This window comes from Manihot esculenta, chromosome 11, assembly GCF_001659605.2.
Source record: "Manihot esculenta cultivar AM560-2 chromosome 11, M.esculenta_v8, whole genome shotgun sequence".
Lineage (NCBI taxonomy): Eukaryota > Viridiplantae > Streptophyta > Magnoliopsida > Malpighiales > Euphorbiaceae > Manihot > Manihot esculenta.
The window spans coordinates 10637342-10660016 of record NC_035171.2 but is presented as its reverse complement, the minus strand read 5'-3'; the positions used below and the strand labels follow the sequence as shown (position 1 = coordinate 10660016).

Sequence of the window (22675 nt, the reverse complement as noted above, 5' to 3'; positions counted from 1 at the left end):
ATTTGGGAACACTCTTTCACTCCTCCTTTGATTTCTATCCTAAGACATCTGATTTTGAAAAATAAATCATTCGATAATAATCAATATAAAAATGTATTAAATTTTAAAAAGTTCTAACTTTATTGTTCAAAAAATTAGAATACAAATGTGAAACTTTAAACGTTTGGTGGCCTTTTTTTCAAGTGATGTTTGTAAAATAAGATATTCATGCTTTTCAAATCTTTGTAATTTCTACTTGTTTGAGAGAGATGAGATTTTTTTAGTTACTTGAAGATTTTAAAGTTAAAACCAACCTTCCCATTTCATTAATTTATTGAATTGATAACGAAAAATTTTAAAATTTTCAAAAAATTTGTAAAAACTTTACTTTCAAAATCTTCAAGCTACCCAAATATTATTGAGTTTATTGCTTTTGAACATTGAAAAGCTTTCTCATTACTTTTTTTTTTTTTTCAAATTTCCCAAATAAAAATTAAGGGTGCGTCTATTTTTTTTGTGATTTTTTATTTTTTATTTAATAAAAAAATTATTCTATTGGCAGTGTTCTATTTTTATTTTTATTACTTATTAAAAAATATTTTCAAAATAAAAAAATAAAAATCAGAAAACTACAAATATTCATTTTATTATTACATATTCTATCAATTTTTTTTTATAATTTTTATCAGAATATTATTAACAATTTTAAAATTTCATCTTTATTAATTAAATTATTTTTTAAAATACATATTTATTTAATTAATTTATAAATAAAAAATTACTTTTTAATTTTTATAATATAAAAAATTCATTAATTAATTACTTACTTTTAAAAGCTATATTAAAGTATTTTTAAAATTTTAAACAATTTATTATTTAATTATTTTTATTAATTTTTTTATTATTTAATTTTCATAGTATAAAAAAATTATTAATTTAATTTTTTAATTTTGTAAACATGTGTACTAATTATTCTCTTTACATTAAACACATTTTAAACTTTTTATAATAAAAATTTATTATTTAATCATTGTAATATTGAAAAATTTATTAGTTGTAATTTTAATTTTAAAAAATAAATTAAAATATTTTTAAAATATTAAAAGTATAATAATTAATATTTTAATTAATTTAACTATTAAATATTTTATTATTTAATTTCTATAAAAAAAATTATTATTTAATTCCTCAATTTTATAAAATTATTTATTAATTTTTTTCTTTCATATTTAAAATATTTTAAATAATTTTATAATAATTAATAATTAATTTTAATGAAGAGATTAATTATTATATTCTTTAAAATCTCAAAAATATTTTCATATATTTTTTAAAATTAATTGACTAATTAATAAGTTTTTTTTAAAGGCTAAAAATTAACGAATTAATTAATTAATAAATTTTTAAAAAATTTTAAAAATATATTAATATATTTTTTAATTAAAAAATTAACTAATAAATTTTTCTATATCACAATAATCAAATAAAAAAATTCTTATTATAATATTATATATTTTATAAAAATAATTTATTATCTTTTTTCATGTATAACCATTTATAAAATTATTTATATTTATATTTTATTATTAAATATCATATTTCAAATAAATATTTTACTACCTATTTTTATATAAAAATTTATGAATTTATTTTTATACAAACCATTTTAAGAAAACAACTTCTTTGATTCAAAAAAAAAGAAAACAACTTCTAAAAAATAAATAACAAAAAATAAAAATTATTTTCAGTTTTTCAGAAATCAAAAAACAGAAATCTTACGGCTCTATGAACACTCGCTGAATTATTCACTTCATCAAATGTAGGGATTAAATAGTAATTTTATTATTTTATTAAAATAAAACAATTTAATATGGTAAAGCGGAAAATGTCAGCAAAATGGGTAAGCAATTAAAAATAAAAAATCTCGATTTATCATCCCTCTCGCCATCAGAATCAGAAAAAAAAAAAAGAAGACATGTCGCAAAAGTCATAACTATCCTCCATCCGCAACAGCTGCAGCACCATCACCACCGGCAGCAGCCACGGCCAGCGGCGTTTGCTCTTTACTGTCTGCATCATAATCAAAACCTCCAAAGTGAGAAACCGATCTGAAAAATAAAAAATGCCAACCCTAATATACCAAATATTCTCTGCCTCAGCTCTCATCTCTCTGGGTGTCTACCATCTCACCTCCACCATCCGCAACTTCCTCAAATCCCCTCAGTCTTTCTCCGCCAGGCCCCATCACCCGCTTCCGTCCTCCTCCGCGCGTCTCAAACACCTCCACCTCTACATCCTCCTCCTCTGTCTCCTCATCGCCTTCGCTCACCAAATCTTAATTTCCTCCGACTTCGATCCTCTCCTCAAAGGCCACACCCCTGTCCACCGCTTCACCTCCCTTCAATCTGCCGCGCTGCTATTCCTCTTTGTTATCGTCTCTGTTGCTCTTCTTCTCTCTGAATCTACTTCTCTTCTTCCTCTCCCTCCCGATCTATTCTTCGCTCTCGGTTCTGCTCTCTTCTTCTTGCAATACTCCGTCTCTTCCTCTGCTGCTTCCGTTCAGACCTCTGATCTCCAAGCCAAATGCGACTCTGTTTCTGCTCAAATTTCTGCTGTCGTTGCTTTCCTCTGCTTGATTCTTGCCTTCCAGCCAAGGATGTTTATTGCTGATGCTGGATTGGCTGGCGCCATTTGCTTACAGGGGCTTTGGGTTCTTCAGACTGGGCTTTCGCTTTATGTCGAAGTGTTTATTCCTGAGGGTTGTCATTGGTTGCTTGAAATGGTCAGGGGCGTTGAGGGTTCAACAAAGTGTGATCTGGAGGAGTCTAGGTTGAGGGCGGTAGCTATTTTGAATCTGTTGTTTGTGGTTCATGTCACGTTTGTGGTTCTCATTGTTATGGTTACATACGCTGTTATGGCTAGGACTATTGGGATCAGAAGATTGGGGTCATACGAGGCTTTGCCTACTACTGCTTCTGATTCTAATCATATTCAGATGAAGGCCTTCACTGGCACCCAGGCTTGAATTTTTGGACTTAGGTGGTGCGCTTTTCCCCCTGATTTCATCCCTTTATTTGTTCGAATAGTTTTTCTTTTAAAAAAAATCTTTTGTTATGATTCTTAATGTAATGGGAATCATACATTGTATTGCATTTTGAGGGATTTTTGTGCATAGAAAGTGTTCTCTTTTTCTTTTTTTTAATCTTCACTGATTATTCTGTGTCTCATTTTAAGTACTTGCTGCTTTTGATAGTGAAAACTTCCAATGATACATGGGATAGAAATTTAGTAATGTGTTTGGACTGGCTTTCTCACTGCTGCTGCTGATATTGATCCTTATCCTAGCTTTCTTTGTTATGCTTTAAACAAGGAAACATAATTCTCTTGATAAGTAATGAAGAAATCTATATCTCCTGCACTAGATTTTACTTCATATTGTTCAAAACAACTTGTTCATAGATTTAAAATTTGGGTATCCAGTTGTGAATTCTTCAATATTGATTGTTCCTAGATTGCTTCCATTATGCACTATGTTCAGTGATGATGATTGTACAGGTGGACGTGCTGCCTCCCTGTAGTATCATACAAACTTTAGTTTGTAGAATAAATTTCTCAGACTGGGAAATACTCATGGGATTTGGCTTTCATTCAATTGGTGAGGCAGGGAATGCAAGATAGTGAATTATATAAAAGATTTTATAAGATTTGAAAGTTAGTGGACTTTATATGAAAACGAGTTTTGAATCTCTTTTCCATGCTATTGTTCTGGAAAATTGCGCTCTAGCATAAAGGAGTGCGTATTGCATAGAGAGATTCTTAGATAGACCCAGCGCATCATGGACTCAATACACATAAATATGGGTCCCATGTAATTTTTTCATAAAGGGATCCACATTTATGTGTCTTCGGTTCATGCAAGTTTTTTCCTTGTTGGATAATAAGAGGACCTTTTGTGTGTGTGTGTGTGTTGTGGAGAGGACCTACACTTGGTATGCTAAGTTTAACTATGAGAAGCATGGTTGTTTGTGTAACTCAATAAATCCACTAGAGAATTCTCATGGCTTTGTTCATATGGTGGGCATGTAGTGATCACAAGCTTTTCTGCTGGATGTTGATTCTTGATCCTAGCAATAATTCATTTTCCTGTTGCAAGATATACGATGTAGAAGCCCTGTAAAAGGCATGATTGTGAATTATACTGAATAAATTTTTATGCTTTATGGTTGTATGATGGAGGAGGAGGGGGGGGGGGGGGGGGTAATAATGCGTTGACATTTCTGATACTGGGTAAATTTTCTTTCTTGCTTCCAACTTAATGATGTCAAGGCATAGATTTAAGCGGCTATACTTGTAAATAGCTGATTGTCATTGTCATAGATTGCATTTGTTCTCGAGGCTTAGGTGATATTAACTAGTATTTGTTTGTGCTTTCTCCCAGCCACTTGGGTTTGAATTCAGCCCCATATTTCAAGGTACTATGGGGCTGTCTGTTGTTTGGTTCATTCTGTTCCTAGCTTGTCATCAAGCTTGCAATTGCAAATCCATTTCATTGATTGCAGTCAATTTTGGCTGGGTTATATAAGTTAACGTGAGCATTTTGTATTCTTTTTGTTTGTTCAGAATAGAGCACGAGCATTTTATGAATTAATTGTTGGGACAGTCTTCTCCTGCCACCGTTGAGACGAGCCCTCTTTTATCTGCAGAAGTCTACAGCTAATGGAGTTCTGCAAGATCTTAAAACCATTTCCTTAGATGCTGCGAGGGTTAATTTATCCGTGAGTTCTAATAGAACAACTCATAACTTAAATCTCATTTTAATGAGAAGCCATTCAGTATTCAACGTTTTACTCTGTCAATAAAATTGTCATTTTAATAAAATTTACTATTAAATTATAATAATTTAATTTTTTGAATTTCATTTTCTATAACTATTTAATTTTTTGAATTTTAATAATTTATAATAATTTAATTTTTATAATTTTTAATATAGAATAATTTAGCCTCTTTAATTTGAGTTAATTTTTTTATAAAAAAACAAATTTAAGATAACTTCTTTAATTTACATACTATTAGTGGAAATACTATATTTTTTAAAAAATAAAATTTGAGTTTAAATTAGTTGTTATTAAAAAATAAAGATTAAGTTATGAGTTTTAGTAAATTTTAGAAACTATTATATATTACTGAATGAAATACTTAGTTTCGTAGGCTTTATTTATTTATTTTTTGGCTGAATATGAAAATAATTAGGATGGCAATGTATTGGGAATTTGTAAAAGTTATTATTTCATCTTATATATTTTTATTAATAATATTATATTTTAAAATTAATAATTCTACGAAGATATTTAAGTTTTATTTTTTCGAAGTATGATATATAAATTTTTTAAATATATTATTCCAAAAAAATATTTTTAATATTTAATTAATTATTTGTATAAACCATAATGAATGTTGGACCTATAAATTTGAATCTGATGTGAATTTTATAAAATATCATTCTTTAAAGATGAATTAATTTCAAACTCAATTTATTAGGAGCATGCATTATTATAACCGAATTGATCCGATAAAATTTAGCTATTTTAGTAATTAATATTTTATAAAAATTCGACTTTTAGTTATTAGTTCGGTTTTAAATAATTGAATTAATTGAAATAATTAATTTTTTATTAAATAATATATCTAATTATTATTTTATTAATATAATATTATTTATGAATAATTTTATTATTATTATTAATTTCATAATCATTATTTTATTAAAATAAGTTATTTTTGTTATTAATAAATAAAAATATTGGTATATTATTTTTATTTATATATTTTATTAATTATTAATTTAAAATTAACTTTTATTTTATTTTAATTAATTCAATAATAATTCATAATCGACCAAATATTTTAGTTTTAATTAAATTAAATTTTATTTTAATTTTAATTTAATTCAGTTAAGCGAATACCTACTCTTATAATTTATATATTATTTAAATCTATTCAAATAGAGTAGAATTAGATTGAATATTTAAAAATATAAAATTTCTTCTGCATTTATTCAAATGAAGGATGAGTATTCGATCGGTTCAGTTCAAAATTGAATCGAATAGAATAAATTAAAAATTAAAATTTTAATATTTATGAAAATTAAATTAAATCGATTTTGATCAGAAATAAAATCAAATCAAATCGATCTGATTTAATTCGATTGGATTTAATTTGATGGATTTAAATTTTTAATAATTTTTTTTATTTTTTATACTTTATTTTTAATATTTTAAAATTTAATTATAATATTTTGATCTTAATATGATATAATCTCTATATTATTAAAAATAATATTCTATTATTATGAATTGATTCTCTTTTTTTTATTTTTTCTGATTAAAACCGAATCGAACTGAAATAATTAAAATTTTTAAAATTAAAAAACGAACCGAATTGAGATAAAATAAAAATCGAACCGAAGTTTCAAATTAATTCAATTTGATAATTTTTTTCAGTTTAACCTTAAACTTGCTGCAATTTTGCAATTTAATTCGGTTCGATGAAATGTTTTTACCAAACCCCAATATTTTAAAAATGAGAGAAGCCTATGGAAGGAGAGTTCAATAAATGTTTGGTTCTCTTACTGCAATTCCAATACTATCCACTCAGGTGGCCTGGTCTGAAAGCTTTTGTAGTTTTATTCATGTGATACCAAGCAGCAATCAACTACTGTGGAAGAATAGCCTCACTAAGCCAGTTCCAGGGCCATTCAACTATATATAATTTCTATTGTTGCTGCAGCTTTCCTTTTCAACATGTTCATCATTTCTTTATTTTAAGAGTATATGAATAAATTGAATTTAAACTAACTTGATTACCAATTTCTAGTTATGCTATGGCGAAATTTCCATCATGAAGAACCCAGTAATGTCTCAAGTAGCACAGATCTTCATATCAGAACAGAACTTTGCTCTTCTAACTGTTTCTTTTTCTGGATTTTGCTTGTGATGCGGCTTTCTTTCAATGCCTTCTCAGTTCTCGCATTATTAGAAACATCCAACAGCAATCCAGGCAGGTGCTGATTGCTCTGACCAATCAAATCAGCAACATGCACATCATATTCAATGCCTGGAACCTTCTTGATGTTAATGCCTCCCGGCATAACTAACCAACATTTCAGCTGATGCTGCTAAATGAAAGCTTGTTCTTGCTGTGAGATCCAACCAATTAACAGTTACCATTATCAAATCACAAGGCAAGGAATCTAAAAGACAATCAAAGAATGTAAACCTTTCAACATATTTCGTTTGAGAACTCAGTTAAATGTACCATAGCCAGGTTCTCAAACTCAGCAGCTGAATAATATATTGTCTATTTTTTAAAGTAATTTTATTTACTCATCTTTTATATGCTACAGTAAAGGTGGTTCATGAATTTTCGCGAGACATGAAGTCAGTAACTACATATCATTGAATGTTCTCTGTTGCTCTTGGCTGTTGTGCAAAAGTGCACATAAGAAATTATAGAACTTAAGATGTTAAATAAAGACAAGTTCAACTGGGAAAACAAGGGATTAACTTAGAAATAGTAGATTTCATTTCTTTCCTGCTTCTTTCTGCAATGAATTAAATATTCAGACAAATGAACATTATGAAATATTACAACAATTCCACCAAGAAATGAAAGCAATGTCCTGAATGCTTCACCTTTGTTCTTCAGTAGATAACTGAAAGTGCAGGATGAGGGTAAAATGAAATATACATACATTCATGAGTGATGCTCTGAACTCCAGTCTGAAGTCTGAACCCCACCTACAGTGGCCTTGCTAGAGAAACATTATGAAGCTGCCCGGTGAAAACCTCACTATTCATAATTTAATGAATTTGATAATCCAATGATTTTGTGCCTGACAGCACTCCCAATCATCGTTAAAAAAAAGTACATATTCAGTTGTATTGATAAATATATTCCCTTTTCACGAGGCTTCATATAAAATAACTGGGTCAATTATTATGCCTGATCTGAGAGGGATCTCCACTCGCACCAATTTGGAATATTTCATTAGTGCAAAACATTAGCCTTTTAGCCATTCCTGGAAATAAGATTGCATCTTGTCTCGAGTTGCAGGATTCCCAACATTGACAGTAGGAATTATCTTATCTGGCTTCAAGAACTGCAAATGGGAGATTAGAATGATGGATGGATTTTCTTACATACCAGTCAAAAACAATGTAAGCAAACAACATGTTTAATATATGGATGATGATATGATAGATGTGCACCAAATATGTTAATTATTAGGTTTCTTAAAAGGACCTTAACAAACTCCTTCAGTTCTGAGAAGCTAGAGTGCTCACTGTATGGAACCCCTGTGGCAATAGCAAAGGAAACATCAGGAATCATCCCTAGCTAAAGGAAGAAATTTTTGGAGTAACCATCAATTTATTTTTTTCCCAAGTTATTACAACACAGTAGAGACCAAAAACCCAGCATCTCAAACAACCTGAAGTGAGGTTACTCGTAAAATTCCAATATCATATCATGTTTGTTCAACAGAAAATCCATCTCACCATAAATTGTGACATTGCCTTTAGAAATGGGTCTAATTTGATCAAGCTGTTTGCCTACACTCTCAGAGTAAGTCCAGCCTGGAGATATTAAGACGAAAAGTAGAAGTTTCAAAATGAGGATTTGCTAGCAATAATGCCAAAAGGAAAAAAGTTCAAAATAAATCTATATGATTCACCTGTTGGGCGAAATGCCAAAACTGCTGCATACTGATTTACAAAGTTCTTCAAATAATCTTTTAATGTCTACAGGAAATTTTTAAAAAATAAAAATAAAAAAATAAGAATGACAATGACTGCTTGATGCAATAAAAGTGAGAAATTGAAGTCTCAAGTCTCAGACCTCAAATCGTAGGGAAGATATGGGAAGCACGTGTAGAAGTGTGTCCTTTGCTTGTGTACATAGACTACTTGAAAAATCAGACCAACCAAAAGAATGCAGAACCCGCCTCCTTGAAGCACTAGCATAAATTTTAACCTAGACAATATAGAAGCTTTAATGCCCTGCTGATTCCATCAAATTTTCCTCATTTTTAAAATAGATCAAAGATATAATACGTTGCTTTCTTTTTCAGCTATGTGGTTTAGTTACTAATGCTTATAAATGCAGTTCTGTTTTCCTTGTGAACTTCTGTAGTTTGGCCTGTAGTCTATAAAATCTGAAGATCCGAATGATCCAATTTACAAGAAATAGAACAAGCAAATCATTGATGATCCCTCAGTTATCATAATGGCATGGTGTTCATTACGCAAGGTGTGATCTATTGAGAACACAACAAGCCTCAACATTTAACTCAAGAAAGAAACAATTTTATACGCTACATGTCCACCAGTGAAAAGGAAGGTAAAAGAATGCTTGAATGGAACAACAAATAAATATTACATACCCCTAATGCTTTGGAAATGGCAAGATAAACACATTCTTTTCCAATGCTGTATGCCCCAACAACAACAAGGGTTTTGGGTTGCCTTTTGAGGAAGTCTTTAGTAACTCTAACAACATAATCTAATACATCTTCCTTTGAAGGGAAACTGAGATCAACATTGTTGTCCACAACATATTTTGAACAAAATAACATTGAATTAATAACTTGATTAAAAAAAATGAGTTAAAGAAATGAAATGCTGGATTCGATAAAGTGTCCTCTTTAAGTAAGATGAGATGGAACAAGTTCCGTACTTGTATTTTGGGTTGCAGTAAGTTGTATCCAGGTAAAGTACATTGACTTTCTGTTTTAGAAGAAGCGCATAAGACTGCATGCACTTGGAAGCCCGGAAATCTCCAGTGTGCAAGTAGCAAAGACCAGTGGGAAGACGAAAGTGAATCAAAGCTGCACCTGGGCAGTGAAGAGCTTCTAGTAACGTTACACTAACTCCTCCAATAACATACTCAGTATTGAGGTCCAAAGGGTGAACATATCTGGGAACACAGAACCATAAAACAAAATATTCATACGCAAACCGCACACCCTGGCTACCCATATAGACAATCCATGGAAACAACAAAATTCATCATTCTTACGATGAATTAACGGAGAGGCAGAGCGTAAGGAGGCGAGCAGTGAGACGCGTGCAGTAAATAAGGCCGTGAGACCATCCCTTGGTAAGACCACCATAGTGATCAAAATGGAAATGGGTAAGGAAATAGGCAGAGCATCCCTGAATCGAACCATAACGAAAAGCATCCACGGCGAATGGTGTGCCTGGGTGCACCGACGTCCACCCATCCATATCATTTAACATTTACTAGCTAAACGACAGTAAATAACAGAGAAGAGAGGCACTGACCAGGAATCCTTTTATAGAAGGGACAAATACGAGGCCGATTGCTGCTAGGAGGCGTTACTGTGGAATTGTTCTTTGATTTGCCAAAATTTGGGGAAACTGATTCCCTAGGGTTAATAACAGACAGAGTCTTCAATCTCTTGGGTGGAGGCGGAGATAAAACTTGGGGCTTGGGCTCCTTCAATCCCCACATTGACAATAGATTAGCCTGTTTGAGCTTCTTCTTCCCCTCCTCATGAGCCGGCAACAAGCACGACCAATCGGTGCCACAGCGATAGAAATCGGCGGAGAAACTGTCTTCTTCTTCCCCATCTTCGTCTTCCTCCCTAATCTCGTAACTTTCCCTCCCCTCGTCTATAAGCTCATTGTCTAACGCCGGCCGCCATTCGTCGTCGAAGCAACTATTGTCATGATCAGCTCCGTCGTCTGCAACTATTTCCACGCCCATCTTCTTCTACGATATCGATTTGGGAACTGGATGAAGCTCTATCGACGTCGATGGTCAATCATCAGTGGTCCTAACTTTATTATTTTTATTTATTTTATATCGGTTGGACAATGAAAGTTTGAATTGTTTCGCGGGCCTTTCTCTTCCACAGGTTCAAATGTTTTGATTTGAGCTCAGGAAAGACCAAGCACATCTGATTAGCCGCCGAAAGTCAATAATGTCCCCCGTGGAACAAGACCCCAAAATTGTCTCCAACGATTTGGGAATTTCCCTTACATCATGCCTCGTTTCAACTTTTTTTTCTCTGCTGCTTCGACGAAAAAAGCAAGGGGTCGGTTTAAATTCGAATATTTTTAATATTTAATAAAATTTAATATTTTTTAAATATATAAAATAAATAAATATATAAAAAATATTAAATTATTTTTTTAAATTTATTTATGAATTATTATTATTTAAGGATTAAATAAATTCAAATAATTTTAAATAATCTGAAGAAAGTAGCTTATATTTTTAATTTTTGGTAAGTGATAGTGTTATTTAATATTTTTAATATAGTTTTGATGTGAATTTAAATAGAAGGATGAAATTTGATTTAAAAAAAAATTAAAAAGGATATTCCTCTTATCCTCTCCCTCGTCTTACTTCTCTAGACGCCTAAGACCCGTCAAATACTCTCGCTTTCCTTCACTTTCTCATCATCAGTACATTTTTTTATTATTTTATTTTCCCTCCTAACAAACAACATATTCAAGGAATTTAACAGAAAGATATCTTGTCTTGGTTTGTTTTCTTTCCCTTGCTCGTTCTTTAAGAAGAGCCTGATATTTTTCTTCCCCTTTGGATCCGCTGCATTTTAATCACTACAGAGAGAGAGAGAGAGAGAGAGAGAGAGAGTTTGTGGTGGGCAAATTCTTCCTTCATCAGGGTTTTAAGGTAAAAGGCTCTTTTTACTTTATCTTCCAATATATATTTTCAATTTATAATCTTCCTTCGGGGATCTTTGGTTCATTTGCATTTCTGGTTTTGTAATTTCGGAGGTCAGGAATTGTCTTCTCCGACCTTTTCATTTAACCTTTTCCAATTTTCAGTTGTAAATTCTTTCAACTTCTTTGTGGTTTTTAGCAACAAAGGTAGGATTTGATCAGCTCTGTATTTTCACAACTTAATTTAATATATTTTGTAATTGTTTCAGGTAAAGCACAGTGATTTATTTTCATTTTATATATCTGGGAATTGGTGTTTCCTGGAAGTGGGTGCTGCAGACTTTGTCTGAAGTCAGGAGAGAAGTTCTCTCATAACTCTTCCAAACACTTGTTGTTTCTCTCGTCTGGGTTGATCCTGAGAATCTCTGAACCCGATAATTTTGGGTTTCAACTGCATTTGGGCTCTCCTTTGGAGCTTCACACGTTGTAAGCCATGCGGGAATGGATCATTGGAGCTTTCATCAATTTATTGGGCAGCATTGCCATCAACTTTGGGACTAACCTTCTTAAGTTGGGTCATACGGAGGTATGTTATGTTTCTTTTCTTGCTCAGTTAGTGAATCCATCTGTGTAGCATGTAGTGTTCTTTTATTCACATAGCTCACTTTGAACATCCTTGACATCCATCGCATAGCTTACTTTTATGAATTTAAGTTCTAGTAAACCATTAACTTTTGAGTTCAGTGTGAAGATGAACAGATTTTGCCTTCCATATCCTCATTTAATCTTTTCATGGTTATGCCCTCATTTATTATGAGAGCAGTTAGAGACACCAACTATTGATTCTGACCTTTACGTCTTCGCATCATCTAATGAACTTCAATGAATCCAAACCTGTATGCAGAGAGAAAGGCATTCTACTCTAGACATAGATGGAAGAAGTGGGAAAAGTCATTTGAAGCCTATCATATACTTTCAGACTTGGAGAGTTGGTAAATTTTTGTCTCAGGCTTTCCTATGTTATTTGAAGGAATTCTCTTATATAATACAAGTGATATAACTTGTGATGTTTTCCTTAAATATTTGATATTTATTATGCAGGTATTCTATTTTTCTTTCTTGGAAATTGCCTTAACTTCATTTCCTTTGGATATGCTGCTCAGGTCAGTGTGGATAATATACTGCAAGGGGCTATCATTTACCCTTCATTCTTTCTTTATGACCACTATTATACATGCTTTGCATTATTGGACAACATATGTGTGATCAATATCTCTTTCCTTTTTCCCTTTTCTCATTTTATTTGCCTCTCTCTTCTTGTTTTGCAGTCACTTCTTGCAGCCTTGGGATCAGTTCAGTTTGTATCCAACATTGCATTTGCCTGCTTTGTCCTGAACAAAATGGTGACTGTTAAGTATGTTAAAACCTGATGTGAGATTGAATTTTGAGAATCTTATACAGTGTGAAATTTCATTTGCCACATTATTACTAAGATGATCTCAAAGAATTAATTTGTTTTTCTTTTTGGCAGAGTCCTTGTAGCTACCGCCTTTATTGTTCTAGGGAATGTTTTTCTTGTTGCCTTCGGCAGCCACCAGTCTCCTGGTACATGACTTATCCTTGAAACCCGGTGTGTAAATTTTTGTTCATTCTTGTGGATTGTCTGACATTCTGAATCAGTATTGTTGGTTTGTTGATCTATCAGTGTACACACCAGAGCAATTGACAGAGAAATATAGCAACATGACTTTTCTTTTTTACTGTATGATTTTGATCGTAGTTGTGGCCTTGCATCATTACATTTACAGGTGAGGTATGGTAATTTCCTGTCTTACTATGTTGTCTATCATACTTCTTTTTCCTGGATTCCCCCCCCCCCCCCAACCGCCCTCTGTTTAGGAATAAGTATCCTGGTTATAATCTCTTTCTTCTCTCATCCAATGTATGTAATATCCATCCAGGAGGGCAGAAGTTCTGATTGCTGTTTCTGGACAGGACCTTAGATCTTATTGGCAGATGCTTCTTCCTTTCTCATATGCTGTAGTTTCCGGTGCAGTAGGATCAAGCTCAGTGCTGTTTGCAAAATCTCTGTATGTGTGACCCACCTTGGACATTGTTTGCCTCTTATCTTGACCAGGAAAGTTGTGTATTAATGTTCTCATTCTGATGGGAAATTTCTCCATTTCAGATCTAACCTGCTAAGATTGGCCATGTATGATGGTTATCAGTTGCACAGTTGGTTCACTTACTCCATGCTTCTTTTATTTCTCAGTACAGCTGGGTTTTGGGTAAGAAATTCAGATTCATCTTCATGTTTTTCAATGTATCAAAATGGTTCTTCATTATGGAGATGATTTGCAAACTTCTAATCAGATTCACACTATCTACTCATGCAGATGACACGGTTGAATGAAGGATTGTCACTTTTTGATGCAATCCTTATTGTTCCAATGTTTCAGATTGTTTGGACTTTCTTCTCCATTTGTACTGGATTTGTCTACTTTCAGGAATATCAGGTCCTCTCTCTTTTGTTCTTTCTCTATCCAATTAATTATGTTGTGGCACTTAATGTTGTTTCTGTTGTTGAGGGAACAAACTTATCAAGTCTGGAAAAATTGACAAGCGACTTTAGGAAGTGATGGTGGTGGTCTGCAAAAACTAATTCACGATATACTCAAAACCTTATCCTTTGGGATCTTGTAATCTAGATGTTGGTGCCGTGAATTGTTGGGGTGAACTGCGTCTATCAATTCTGCTTACCTTTTCTGAGACAGTTTAACAGCACAGCTATGGCACAAGCACAACACCATAAGAGAGCCATTTATCTTTTTTTTTTTCCTTATTCCTTTTGGGTACTTGTTTTTGCAATTGAATGGCTTAACTTTTATTTATAAACATTATAAATCACTGTGCCTATACAGATACTGACTTTAGTCATGTTCTAGACTGGAAATGCTTATTTGAGTAGTGATCGTGGGAATTACAAGCATGGTAGCTCTTTTGATGCATTATTGCATAGTTTTGATGATTCAGTTTTTATTTATTAGTTAACTGGATATTTGTATCATCTGAAGTGGGATTTAGATCAACTGATAAGCTTATTGTTCCTTATGACAGGTATTTGATGCACCCAGGACAACAATGTTCATACTAGGGATGATGTGTGTCTTCATTGGCATTTCTTTGCTGGCACCTGATGAGCCAAGAGGTATCTTTGATAGGGAATTCGTGTGTTTTCAAAATGTAATTCCACAGGCAACAAAGAGTTAAAACTTATTCTGAAAATTTCAGGTGGTGAGAACAAAGATCATGCATCTTTAGTTTCGGTTGTGTCTTCAAGTGTTACAAGTGAATCTGACAGGTACTATACATCTAGTGACATCTTTTTCTTTAGAGATTGATTCAGACTTCAAAGCTTTGGACCACTCATTTCTGTTCAGATTTGTGATAGAGATTGATCAGCATCTTCTCAAGTTCATATGGACATGATACACTTGCTCGTTTAATTCTAGCCTTTGTTTGAAAATGCATGGTCAGGATTTTATATCACAATCACTCCCTTGAAGTCAGGCAAATACATTATTATTGTAAAACTATCTCCATGAAAATAGATCTGAACCTTTTGTTTTCAAATCAAGGTATAAGGTTGAATGAACTTAATAGGCCAGGTTTATCTTAACTTCAGAGGATTTTAATATATAGTGCACTAAGAAATGCTGATAAATGAGATTGTCATATTCGGGATTCATTGACCTTTAGACTTTTAGAATCTTGTCAACTTACTTAAGTTGCTTCTGCTTCTGTTTCTTGGATATTGCAAAAAACAACAGCATTAACGTTGAAGTTCAATATTAAGGTATATTGCATACATGACAACATGTTGCCAAATGCTGTTATATGGAATTAATCCTTTTGTAGGATTTTTATTTATATTTATGCCGTATTATATTTGTATTTATCCGTGAATTTCAGCTGGTTTATTCACTTTTGCATATGATATAGGCTAATCAACCCAATTGAAGATGCACAAAATAAAGACCCAAGATCAGTTGCACCAGGGGTAGGGGTGAAGGTTATGGAGATGTTAGCCAAGGCAAAGGTTAATTTCAATTGCAATATCTTCTTCTTGCCAAATTATAATGAGAGATAAATATGGAGTAGAAATTAACAAAAACAAGCTTCTATTTGGCAGACTGCTTTTTCTATATCACTAGGTTTTGGAGAGGACACAATCAATGCATCTGCAGTTCTTGTGATGACCATGGTTTCATCAAAGATAACAGGTTTCAGAGGAAGTTTTTTCCACCGGCCTAAGATTTTCTCCTTAAGAAATTCTGGTTGGAGTAAGATCTCAATGGATGAAGGTGTAAAAGTGATAGAAGCAAACCCAGTGCTTTCAAACCATTTGAGAGAAGTAGCAACAATGAATCTTAGAAGTTTTCCATGAGGAATTTTCTTTTTTTCCCCCTTCAAAATGTCTTTGTTTATAGAATTACAATTTGTTTAGGATTCATTGATATGTGCTTCCTCTGAAGCATTCTTGTAGTTTTGAAACTGTAGCATAGTGTATATTCTTAGCTCATTTGATTCAAAAGAAAGGCAATACTTTTCTTTGTCCTATTATTTTTATAAAAAAAATACATGTATTGATTAAATTACTTTAATACATATATACAAATTAAAAATTTTAGAAAAAAGTAAATATAGATTTACAAAATTATAACAAACTATTGTAGATATAAATTTATCTTTTAGGCAGACCTGGCAAGTTAAACGAAGCCTATATTTTTACAAAGAGACGGGAAATACTCGTCAGATTTGGTTCATCATGCATCATAATAAGTGGGTACTTGATTTGGATTCAGAGAACCCGGGAGATGTATTCTTTTTTCCGGCATAGATGCTTAATAAATAAGAATTCTAATGAAGAAACGAGGGGCGAGAAAAACTTCTAGCCACTCAATACATTTGTGGCTGAGGATAGGTCAAACCTACGAACAGATCTGATTTATTCAGAGTTTGAAAGAGTAATGGACAGCATTTGCCAGGAGAGATACACCCCACATATAAACATCGTATTGCATGATGTTAAGCATCAGACAAAGTTAAAAAAATGGTGTCTGTACAGATTGAGAAGTTGGCCATTGTTTTTGGGTTCTCAAATTCAGACCCAGATGGTGTGATTAGAATCAGGAGAATTCTTAGAATTTGTGGGGATTGCCATACTCCTGCTAAGTTTATCTCCGAAGTTAGGACAAGGGAAATTGTTTGTGAAAGATCTGAGGGTGGGTAATCAGAGTCAAGCTGAGAATCCATGGATTTGAAGTCTCTGGAGCTCAAACTCATGTATTGCAAAGATCTGCAAGCGTTTAATTTTTTCCAGAAACTCCTGGTGTACGTTCTTGTTTCACTCGAGAGTGATGACCCTGACAAGAAAATAAACCAGAACCAGAAACAGAAAACACCCACAGATGCAGAAGGAGATGGGAATCCTGAGTGGAATCACGAGATGTATTTTGATCTGAGTAAGGTTTCATTTGTGAATTGTGATCATCTCTTTATTCATTTTGATCTCTGCCATGAAGGACTCTTATTTGGAGATAAAACTATTGGGGAAGTTCGTGTGCCTTTGAAGTGTTTGATTCAAGACAGCAGTGAGATCGTCAGGTTTGTGAATTATCAAGTACGCTCTCCTGATGGACAGCCCAATGGATTTCTGAATTTCTCATATACTGTGCATGCTAAGGCTGAGATCAGTGGCTACTCAGCAGTTGTTCATCATCAGCATCAGTCCCCTGAGAGCTTATCTCCTGAAATTCATCACTATCCATCTCCACAATTTGAAACTTACCCAGCTGCTCAAGTTTGGTACCCATCTCATGATTATCCCCCTGCTCCTCATGCCTATTATCACCCACCACCAATGCCGCTGCCACCTCCGCCGCCGCCACCATTTCCGCTGCTGAACCACCCACCACCACCCCTACCACCACATCCACATGGGATATGTTACCATCCTCCAGGGTTTCAGCCTTGGACGCCCACTGGACGTTATGACGTTCATAGTGTGCTTCGGAACTGGAGATCAACAGGCAGAGAATCCCAGAGTTATTGGCACAGTTATTGGAACAGAAGGTGAGGAACTCTATTGTTTCAGATTTGGAGTTGACATTGCCTTTATCTAAATCATAATTAATTATCATTATTGCTTAAATATCAACGACTCTAATGATAAAAAATCTGCTACCTAACCTAACTATACGTGGAGAATTTCATGTAAGACTGCCTATTGCAGTAACACAGGAAAACAAACTAAATGGACTTATATATTAAATGCTTTGTTTATTAATCTATAATGAATATATTCTAAAAAAAATTAATTTATGTTTTAAATTGTTAAAATTTATTAAATTATAAATCAATTTTATACATATACATATTCTAAAAATTATTTTAATAAATAATTTTAAATCTTATATTATAAATTGAGCATTCAATTAGCAATTTAGTCTAGTTTAAATCTTAACATTTTCCATTGATCAAACAAATTAATTATTCAATTGGTCCATCCTTTCAAACTGAATTAATTTATTTTAAATTAAATAAATTAAATTATTAAAAAAATGAAATTTAAATAATTAAATTGTTCAACAGTATTTTTTTATAAAATAAAAATAAATAATGGATTGAAGATATTGCTTTGGGATTCTGCTCTTTCCATGATCCCTTGAATATTATCTTCACATTAGAGCAAGCCCACTAACCCCAATCATCCCATTTCAAATCTTATTTATTTATTTTTTAAAAAATAATTAGATACTTTTTTGAATTGTTAAAAATTATAAATAATTAAATAGAAATTAGCATTAAAATCGTTATTTTTATAAAGTTAGTGTTGTGAAAATAAACACGTGCCTTGCACGTTTAATTGTAACTGGTACTTGAAAAAAAGGCTATGGCAGGCCTTTTCCATGCCAACTCTTTATCATTTATTAATATCATGTCCAAATCTTATAAGTCGCATCCACCACCTTTACGATGGTCTGTTAGATGACGGACAGGTGACCTAACAACCGATTAAGAAAAAATCGATCAGAATTAATTTAAAATTTTAATTTAATTTTTTTATTTATTTTGATTTAATTTAATTTTTAATTTTAAAAAATTTAATTATTTTGATTTAATTTAATTTTAATAAAAAATTAAATAAATGAATTGAATCAATTAATAATAATAGTTTATTATTTTTAATAATATAAAAAATTAAATCATATTAAAATTAAAATATTTTAATTAAATTTTAAATATTAAAAATAAAAAATAAAAAATAAAAAAAATTATTAAAAATTCAAATCGATTAAATCAAATTCAACTGAATCAAATTAATTCGATTTGATTTGATTTATTACTAAAATCGATTCAATTTAACTTTTATAAATACTAAAATTTTAATTTTTAGTTTATTCAATTCAATTTTAAATTTAATATTATCACTCTTAAATACATAATATATATAAGTATCCGTTATTGATCTCAAAATTTAATAATAAAAATTATAACGGGTACGTACAGTCAATGACACAATAAACATATTTTTAACTCTGTTATAAAATTTATTATTGGAAAAATTATTTTTTAATCCCTGAAATTTAACGTAATTAACACTTCTATCCCTCTATTTTGGCGACTCAACACTTAAGTCCCTCACTTTCTCTTCTGTCCAAATTCGTAGTCCTTCCATCCAAAATAACCGTTTGGGATACGTAAATTGACAAAATTAACCCTCACTAAAAATTCTGCTATTTTAAAATCACCCAAACCCAAACTCGCTATTTTAAAATCACTGTAAATTCTTCTTCTTCTTTTCTTTCTGCAACTTCTTCTTCTTCTTCTTTTTCTTCTTCACCATAACTCTTACCCTTTCTGCAGTTCTCAAATAATGATTCAGGGAGAAGAAAGATGGAAAAGAGCAAAAAAAAAAAAGAAAAATCAACTCTGTCAAAAGGAAATAAGGAAAATATGAGGGAGAAGAAAGATGAAGAAAAGAGAGAGAGAGAAAAAAAAGAGGAGAATTAACGGTGGATAAAAAGAAATGGAAAAAATATGAAAGAGAATAAAAATAGGAATTTCACATTGAGAGAGGGTATTTTTGAAAAAAATTATCATCTCTCACCTTTGACTCTTTGATCAAACGGTTTAAATGGATGGAAGGACTACGAATTTGGACGGAAGAGAAAATGAGGGACTTAAGTATTGGGTCGCCAAAATAGAAAAATAGAAACGTTAATTACGTTAAATCTCAAGGACTAAAAAATAATTTTTCCTTTATTATTTATTACTGATGAATTATAATCCGTCAACTATTTCTATTATTATTTCAACATACTGCTGCTCGTGAAAGATTGACATTGTAAATTATTTATTTTTTACTCTTGTTATAATTATAAAAGTAAATGATATACTTGACCTAAAATTCTGTGGTCCAACTATATATTTAATTAATCAACATCTAACAACACATTAATAATAAAATTAATTGGTGTGGTTGTTCAGTCAGTGTTTGCTCTTAATTCAATCATTTGTTCCTTCCAATTAAAGCACAAGCACAAGTCTTTGCTTTAAGAAAAATACCCACAACACATATATCTTCATCATGTGCTGTTATGTTCTAATATGTGGGCCCATGTTTTGTTTGCCCAACAATCATTCTTCTTGGAATAGCCTTCTCCCACATCCCTCTCTTCTTTCTTTTTATTTTGCTTCAATGCCCACCTTATCAAACATTATTTTATATTTCCCTCATTATTTTATATTTCCCGTAATAGCATTAAAATTCAAAAAAAGATTTTATTATAGTCGTGTAAATTTAGATGAAAACGTCCTTCCCATTTTATCCATTTTTCTTTTATCTGCTAGTGACGTCTAATCGTTTCTCTACTACAGTACCACCTGCCCCTATCACTTAGGTCCATACGCAGTGATGTGTCAGAACTTCTCTTCACGCCAGACAACCATTTAATTTTTTCCGGATGTGAATAGGGCTGCAAAGTGACTGAGCCAGCTATTCTCCTTCGCGTCATATCACCGGACTAAATTATTTCCCGCTGGATCTTGGCTCGCGATCGACCTGATCTGTCCCGCGTGTCTGAATCAAGACTTGAGATGTTGGATCGGTCAGCTAAAGAGAGGTTTTGTGGATTTTGAATTAGCATTATTCTCTTGGCCCCGATCTTATTTTGGATAGATAAAGCCCGGCGATTATCAGCATTAAATATAATCCATTCAATATGTTTTATCTTTGTCCAAAGAAAATAAAAAAAATGGTTTCTCTATGTACTGCCCAAAAAAAATATAAAATTATGGTGGTTGATTAATGAAAATAAATTTTTCCCAACTAAATTTAAATTAGTTGAATTAATAATTTTAAATATTTAATTATATATATATATAAAGATAGGTGAGTGGTTAAAATGAACGCATCAGTGGGGCTTAAAAGGTGTAATCTCACCCTTATAAAAGCAAAACAGCCACGAAACCCTAAAGCCCCACACTAACATCAAACAGCACAATCATAGCTATACCACTCATGGAAACACAGCAGGGAAACGACAACCCAACGTCCCTATTGCCAGTCCATAATTCACAATCATATATCATACTTTACAGTTTATACAATTTCAAAAAGCAAATAAAAAAATAAAAACACTATTAAAAAAACTCATACACTTACCTTTATGTATTTTTGGTTTAGAGAATTGAATCAAAATTGATACCTTAACTGGGTTAGAAATCAATATCCTTCTTTTATCGAAATTTGAATTTATTATATCAAAAAACTTAATTTATTAGGTGAAGGTTGATTAGATAGAGGAAAAGGAAAATCAATGAAAGCTCACTATGAATAATGAAACAGTAGTTCATAAAAACAAATGCAATAATATTCCATAGAAGGTAAAGAAGATATCCAGAGAAGGAACTATTAGCCTGGTAATGCTAGCAATGAAAATAAAACATGGGATTTGACGGTGATGATTAAAGAAGATGATCAGTAGTTAGTTGCTGTCCTGATATTCCAGAAACTGCATCCGACTTTGTAACCTTAGCTGTTCATAAAACCTTCTAATGAATTCCTCAGCTTCATCATCTACCTGTCCATTGATTCCATTATCATTCTCATTATCATCTTCCGATGAATAATCCGACACCCTTATAGAGAAGGATGAAGGAAGAGGGCTACGATTCTCTCCCGGAGCGAAGTCTGAGGCATCAAGATGATGAAATAAGTTGAAGGTATACTCAGGGGTCTTTGGCACCATAATCAGCGCTGCTGCTTTATTAGCGCCGTCGTCTTCTTCTTCTTCGATGACCTCAGGGTGGTTGATGCAAGGGAAGTAATGGTGTTTACGCTTTGGCAAGTGGAAAAAAACAGGATTTGGGCTGCTGCTGCAAGAGAACTCATACTCCTGTAAGCCATAGCTACCGCGTGCCATGTTTCTTGCGTGGTGGTGGTGGGAGAGGAGGTTGCTCAAAGACTTCCTTAAAAGTTTCCCTCTCTTCATCATGACATTCATGTCCATCACCAGCTTCCTCGTTGAAACCAGACCCTTATTTCTGATCATAAAGAAGGAGACTCTCAACACATTCCATAGTCTCTTAGCAATCACAGAGTTCACCCTCGGATGCACCGCCATTTCACAAAAGCTTTAAAGAAGAAAATTTTAAATAGAAATTTATTTAAGGAAGATAGAAGAGAAGAGAGAGATTTGGGTTTCTTGTTTCTGCGAGGTTTGCCAGACCTCGCAGAAGAAAGAAAAACCCTTGTGAGAAAACAAGAAGGTAAGGGTTTGTAAATATATAGCAAGAAAGACGATGGTGAGCTTAAGGATTTCTATTATTAAAAAAAATAATATTAAAGAAATCTTGAGAGGGAAGGGTTCTGGAAACTGTGGGAGCTATATTCAAATGGACCCAACAACCGCTCCTCC

General features: G+C 32.3%; 5 protein-coding genes across 8 annotated transcripts; 3 read left to right on the top strand and 2 right to left on the bottom strand.

Annotated features, from left to right (window-relative positions):
• Positions 1 to 1893: 1893 nt before the first annotated feature.
• Positions 1894 to 4875, top strand: LOC110625806. Of its 3 annotated transcripts, none has more exons than XM_043962020.1 (2): positions 1894 to 3018; positions 4605 to 4875. In XM_043962020.1, exon 1 carries the CDS (start codon positions 2102 to 2104, stop codon positions 3002 to 3004), a length of 903 nt encoding a protein of 300 aa, XP_043817955.1. In that variant the 5' UTR covers positions 1894 to 2101; the 3' UTR covers positions 3005 to 3018; positions 4605 to 4875. The 3 variants fall into 3 exon arrangements, with proteins under 3 accessions (XP_043817955.1, XP_043817954.1, XP_043817953.1); XM_043962019.1 differs by having other exon boundaries at positions 1894 to 3021; positions 4600 to 4875; XM_043962018.1 differs by having other exon boundaries at positions 1895 to 3018; positions 4600 to 4875.
• A 2662-nt stretch (positions 4876 to 7537) lies between these two features.
• Positions 7538 to 10996, bottom strand: LOC110625971 (DNA cross-link repair protein SNM1). The gene is made up of 9 exons (XM_021771683.2): positions 10320 to 10996; positions 10054 to 10234; positions 9712 to 9951; positions 9419 to 9563; positions 8875 to 9009; positions 8711 to 8777; positions 8535 to 8612; positions 8281 to 8333; positions 7538 to 8137 (listed from the first exon to the last, which is right to left on the bottom strand). The coding sequence occupies exons 1-9, from the start codon at positions 10762 to 10764 to the stop codon at positions 8039 to 8041; spliced, it is 1443 nt and encodes a 480-aa protein (XP_021627375.1). The 5' UTR covers positions 10765 to 10996; the 3' UTR covers positions 7538 to 8038.
• A 402-nt stretch (positions 10997 to 11398) lies between these two features.
• On the top strand, positions 11399 to 16284 carry LOC110625857 (probable magnesium transporter NIPA8). 2 transcript variants are annotated; one of them, XM_043961479.1, is made up of 14 exons: positions 11399 to 11700; positions 11960 to 12276; positions 12514 to 12682; positions 12792 to 12853; positions 13019 to 13104; positions 13222 to 13295; positions 13396 to 13498; positions 13652 to 13780; positions 13879 to 13978; positions 14087 to 14206; positions 14808 to 14898; positions 14982 to 15051; positions 15693 to 15789; positions 15883 to 16284. In XM_043961479.1, the coding sequence occupies exons 3-14, from the start codon at positions 12589 to 12591 to the stop codon at positions 16135 to 16137; spliced, it is 1281 nt and encodes a 426-aa protein (XP_043817414.1). In that variant the 5' UTR covers positions 11399 to 11700; positions 11960 to 12276; positions 12514 to 12588; the 3' UTR covers positions 16138 to 16284. The 2 variants fall into 2 exon arrangements, with proteins under 2 accessions (XP_043817414.1, XP_021627221.1); XM_021771529.2 differs by having other exon boundaries at positions 11400 to 11700; positions 12595 to 12682.
• A 198-nt stretch (positions 16285 to 16482) lies between these two features.
• Positions 16483 to 18004, top strand: LOC110625858 (protein SRC2 homolog). Its single transcript, XM_021771530.2, has one exon. The coding sequence runs from the start codon at positions 17005 to 17007 to the stop codon at positions 17827 to 17829; it is 825 nt and encodes a 274-aa protein (XP_021627222.1). The 5' UTR covers positions 16483 to 17004; the 3' UTR covers positions 17830 to 18004.
• A 3738-nt stretch (positions 18005 to 21742) lies between these two features.
• On the bottom strand, positions 21743 to 22381 carry LOC110626167. The gene has a single exon (XM_021771939.2). The coding sequence runs from the start codon at positions 22379 to 22381 to the stop codon at positions 21743 to 21745; it is 639 nt and encodes a 212-aa protein (XP_021627631.1).
• Positions 22382 to 22675: the final 294 nt, after the last annotated feature.

Excerpts from the sequence above, each read along its gene's own strand:
- LOC110625858 (XM_021771530.2), top strand. The coding sequence starts at position 17,005 with ATGGATTTGAAGTCTCTGGAGCTCAAACTCATGTATTGCAAAGATCTG.
- LOC110625857 (XM_021771529.2), top strand. The coding sequence starts at position 12,184 with ATGCGGGAATGGATCATTGGAGCTTTCATCAATTTATTGGGCAGCATT. Across the intron at positions 12,854-13,018 it reads CCTTTGGATATGCTGCTCAG|TCACTTCTTGCAGCCTTGGG; the intron begins GTCAGTGTGGAT and ends CTTGTTTTGCAG. Across the intron at positions 15,052-15,692 it reads GTTACAAGTGAATCTGACAG|GCTAATCAACCCAATTGAAG; the intron begins GTACTATACATC and ends CATATGATATAG.
- LOC110625806 (XM_043962020.1), top strand. The coding sequence starts at position 2,102 with ATGCCAACCCTAATATACCAAATATTCTCTGCCTCAGCTCTCATCTCT.
- LOC110626167 (XM_021771939.2), bottom strand. The coding sequence starts at position 22,381 with ATGGCGGTGCATCCGAGGGTGAACTCTGTGATTGCTAAGAGACTATGG.
- LOC110625971 (XM_021771683.2), bottom strand. The coding sequence starts at position 10,764 with ATGGGCGTGGAAATAGTTGCAGACGACGGAGCTGATCATGACAATAGT. Across the intron at positions 9,010-9,418 it reads CCATTTCCAAAGCATTAGGG|GTTAAAATTTATGCTAGTGC; the intron begins GTATGTAATATT and ends TATATTGTCTAG. Across the intron at positions 8,138-8,280 it reads AACTGAAGGAGTTTGTTAAG|TTCTTGAAGCCAGATAAGAT; the intron begins GTCCTTTTAAGA and ends TCCCATTTGCAG.